The sequence below is a fragment of the Silene latifolia genome, chromosome 3 (assembly GCF_048544455.1).
Source record: "Silene latifolia isolate original U9 population chromosome 3, ASM4854445v1, whole genome shotgun sequence".
Lineage (NCBI taxonomy): Eukaryota > Viridiplantae > Streptophyta > Magnoliopsida > Caryophyllales > Caryophyllaceae > Silene > Silene latifolia.
In genome coordinates this window covers 57,498,199-57,502,856 of record NC_133528.1, presented here as the reverse complement: position 1 = coordinate 57,502,856, position 4,658 = coordinate 57,498,199, and the positions used below count along the sequence as shown (strand labels likewise).

The 4,658-nt window shown below is 36.2% G+C and overlaps 1 protein-coding gene across 1 annotated transcript; it reads left to right on the top strand.

The window, feature by feature from the left end:
* The first annotated feature begins 2,706 nt into the window (after positions 1 to 2,706).
* LOC141647658 (large ribosomal subunit protein eL42-like) lies at positions 2,707 to 4,415 on the top strand. Its single transcript, XM_074455942.1, has 4 exons — positions 2,707 to 2,834; positions 3,604 to 3,783; positions 3,877 to 3,951; positions 4,144 to 4,415. The coding sequence occupies exons 1-4, from the start codon at positions 2,730 to 2,732 to the stop codon at positions 4,201 to 4,203; spliced, it is 420 nt and encodes a 139-aa protein (XP_074312043.1). The 5' UTR covers positions 2,707 to 2,729; the 3' UTR covers positions 4,204 to 4,415.
* The last annotated feature ends 243 nt before the right edge of the window (positions 4,416 to 4,658 follow it).

Genomic DNA, 4,658 nt, shown 5'->3' with positions numbered 1-4,658 from the left:
GTTTCGTCAAACATGTAAGTCTGAGGGTGTAAAACCTATTTAATCTTGTATTTTATTTTCTGTATTCAATTAATGTACGAACTTATATCATAGATACGCTCAAACCATTTTCAAAAGTTAAGCTTTAAACCGTTTTGATGAAAATAGCAGCGATACGACGTCGAGAAGAAACGCATCAACTGATGCGCCTTCTGGAATAGTCGCAGCATCTGCAGCGCCTCTTCCAGGGGCTGCTTATCAGCTGATGCTCTTCTTCTTCTTCCTCGACTCTCTGTTGTTTCGTCTTTTCTTTTTTTCGTTTTTTCTTCTTTATTTTTCCAAACCTTTTTGAGTTTCTGTTTCTTAATTTATTTTATAAAATCCTTTTTAATAATTTACGACTTAAATCCCTTATAACTAATATTTGCGGGTTTTCGTCATCTTATTCAAACCCCGATTTTAAAGGTTCGATTCTCCCATTCGAGTCCTTAGAATTCGTCTTTTCGTACATGTTTTTCTTTATTTTCCAGTTTCAATTTTCACTTCCTTTAGAGTTCAAAGTTTCAATCTTTGTAAAACCGACATCGTATAGTTGTAACTGTGTAATCCAATGTAAAATCTTGCTTTAACTCGTTCCTTAATCTGACTTATGACGATTTTCAGTGCATAAACATGCTAAATCACTTCCACTTGAGTCGTATATCAATAATCAATGTAAATTAACCAACGAACAATAACTAATCCGCGGGTCTGACTTTCACAGTCAGAACCCAGCTCAAGAACTGACGCAAGGTCTGATGCGCCTCTTGCAGAAGACGCACCAATTGCTGCGCCTGTTCTGGGTTGGTTTTTGTCTTTGAACTCTTTCTCGTCTTAACGTAGGCTTTCTAATTAGGCTTCTAATCGACTATTATTCATATTATCACCTTTAATTTGAAGTATTTTCATATTTTAATTTCTTTTCTTTTTCTTCTTTTATTTTCTTTTCAAATCCTTCCTTTTGAGCGTATTTATGACGTAAATTCAAGTAATCCGTTGTAATTTATATCATGTAATTCTTTATTTTTCATATTGTTCTTGTATAATTTATTTACTTGGCACATTCACATGTAATCAACCTACATTCCTACTTCGACCCAATTGAGTGCTAAATTGTTTGTCAACCGATATAGTCTAATTTCACATGCTAGGAATAATCTATGGATGTTTCATTGCATGCATACAATTGACAACATATCAAATATAAATAACTTCCTTGATCATTAGTAGAGGCCGCTATCGAGGCGGGCGGGATTAGGTGTTCAAATAAAGAGCTTCCTAATACGTACCCTCACCCCTGAGCATCCGTGTTCATTGGCATCGCGAGAGTCATTCTAGACAAAGAATGCTAAGGGTAACGAATTTCTTAGTGTTCATGTCACTACTTTGTGTCTTGACATGGCATGAAGTATTCGAATGATTCCAATTTTCCATAAAAATTGGTGGCAACTCCACAAATACATGCTTGTCAAACCTTTCACCAGTTTCAATGCCTTACAAATCGGTAACGGCACATGACGTGCTTTGGCCTTTCGCCGGGGTTCTGTGGGAGAAGTGTCGCCGCCTCGAAACCAACGCAAGAGTGCGCGCGGCGCGGGTGGATGTGTCCACAACTCATAGAATGGATTATTCATATGAAATAACCCACATTTTAAAAAAACCCTAACTTATATTCCCTTACCCTCACCCCCAAATAAAATGCATGGACAAAACGTGGATTGAATTGTTATTTTATTTCTCTATTTAATTTCCTTTTTATATTGTATGTTGTCAGAAATGTACTTTCTTCGTATCAGTATCTCATTCATTTATTTACCTTTTCATAATATACTATGAATGCTTCTAATAGGTAATTTGATCTTCCACGTCCATTATTGTTAGACCTGTCAAAACTTGACTCGACCAGACCCGCTTTTTTTAGGGTCAAAGACCTGTAAGTCTTAACTCGCGACCCGAAATGACGTGAACATGAAATGACCCGTTATTTTAGGGTCAAAATCGACCCGACTCGTTTGACCCGATGGATTAAAGATAAATCAATGATATTATTAAAATATTAATATTTGTATATTTTATTTGATACTCCGTATAATAAATAAAAAATAAATATTTTAATATTTTAAATAAAAAAATTAATTTAAAAATCAAATTTATATAACTTTTATATCATTTAATAATAAAATAATTTATTAAAGTAATGTTATTTTTATAAATCTCTTAATATAAATACGATACATTATGAATATAATTATATTATTAGTATTACATACTGCATGATTTAATCTTAAAAAAGATGTTTTTCAGTTAAAAAAATAGTAAAATAAAAAGACGTCATAAACTTTTGGTGACCCATATCATGAGCCTAACCTGACCCGAGACCCGACCCGTATTTGATTTGCCTAGTATTCTGACGCGGCCCTTATATCCTGAATCGTGACTCGACCGGTTTAACAGGTCTAATTATTGTCCACTTACATCCATTAGGATTTAGGAATCACCATAAATGGTCGGTCATCTCTTAACTCCTTGGTTTTTGGGTTAATCTAATCATTTTGAATCAAGTCAACCATCGGTCGGGTGAACATCAATCAACCAAGATTCGGATCGGAAAATTTGGAAATTGGGTTTTAGACTATTTGGAGTACGTTCAAGTCTTGGACCAACAAGGGTGGGTACGTTCCAAATTGTTGGGCCCAACAGTTTAACACTTAATGCTACAAACAAAATCCTCGTCATTTTTATTAGTCACTACTGCTAGGGTTTCCTCATCTTCATCTGATCATCTCCCATTCTCCCGCCGCTCATTCCTCATAATGGTACTCTCTTCTTTTCATCTAAATTTGTAATTTGTAATTTTATTTGGATTATTTGTTTAATTGATTCACTGTTATTTGGATTATCTTCATCTGATTATTTGTTTAATTGATTATTTGTTGAATCTATTTAAATTTCATTTTTCCAGCTGAAATATGTAGTTTAATTGTTGTATTCTTTAGCCTTGTCGACAATTCGTATGATTTTAATCTGTTTAGTTCATCATTTACATTTGTATTTTTCTGTATGGCTGGCTAGATTAAGTCGTAATTAAGTTTAACTAAGAGATGTCAATGCTCCTAATTGTAGCCTAGGTTATCTCTATGTCTGACACGGTAATCAAGGATTTGAGTAGAAACTATAGAATTTGTTACAAGAGATGGCAATGCTCATGCTGATTACCCTTTCCTGAGTTTTGTTTATCATTCCCATGAAACTGTGATTGCAACTCTTTATGGGGATGTTTGCTTATTGCTTGTTAAACAACCACCCTCGGAAATAAATAATGAGACATTTTGGTGTGAATTAGAGGAAATATGGGAGACATTTCTTGTAAAATACTAAAATAGTGACTACGGATGTGCAAGTGAGCGTAATTGTTACTGTAAAATAATACAGCGTTAACCTTATCGTCAGATGTGTAAAAAAGAAAACGCGGAGCTTATTCAGAGACACAATGAGTACTTTGTTCTAAGTACGCATGATAGCTTGTCGTAGTCCATGTTTAACTGAGATATTTGAACTGATCTGATGATAAGCATGATGTATCAGGTGAATGTACCAAAGTTGAAGAAGACCTACTGCAAAAACAAGGAATGCAGGAAGCACACCCAGCACAAGGTCACCCAATACAAGAAGGGTAAGGACAGTTTGGCAGCTCAGGGAAAGAGGCGTTATGACCGCAAGCAGTCCGGTTATGGTGGTCAGACCAAGCCTGTCTTCCACAAGAAGGTGCACCGTTGATTCTTTTATTTCTTCCCTCTCGACTCTCGTTTGAGCTTTTCTGTAGTGCTCTTTTAATATTGTGGTTTTTTAACTGAACAGGCTAAGACAACCAAGAAAATCGTGTTGAGGCTACAATGTCAGTCATGCAAGCATGTTTCCCAACACCCCATTAAGGTTCGTGTCATCTTCAACTCCTCCTATATGATGGATGACATTGTTATTTTAAAGGAAAACTTAAATGAGGCAGTCTCATCTGGTCTCACACATGCGCCTGTCGTATATAAAAAAAGGCACTGCTATTATTTTGCGTCGTAGTTATCTTCTTGTTGGGTGATCTAATGTCTTGTATTGATGTTGCTTTGGCAGAGATGCAAGCACTTTGAGATTGGTGGAGACAAGAAGGGGAAGGGAACTTCTCTCTTTTAGTTGCGCAGAAAGCTATAGTTTTTGGGTTCTGTCCCATTGTTTCAAGCTTGAACCATTTAATTTAGTTATTGTATAATGGCAAGACTTGTTAACCATTCAATGGGTATTTTGAGTTGCCTCATGTAGTTTTCTGAGATCCCGGGACTTGTGTATTCCCCTCACCTTTTTGCAGTGTGGAGACTACATTCAAAATGAGGAGTTGTTTTGATTTATTAAGTGGATATCTGAGCAATCATCTCAGTCACATGTGATTATCCAGTGATATGCATGTTGATCACCCCCAACACTGCCATCGCTACGACCATAATAGATTGGGGCCAGCCACAACACTGCCATCGCTACGACCATAATAGATTGGAGCCAGCCACGATGGCCATAATGCAACAGATATGAACAGACTGCCACTGTCACTGTCAGAATCTTCTTAGAGTACGGTAGCCAAACTGAAATCATGG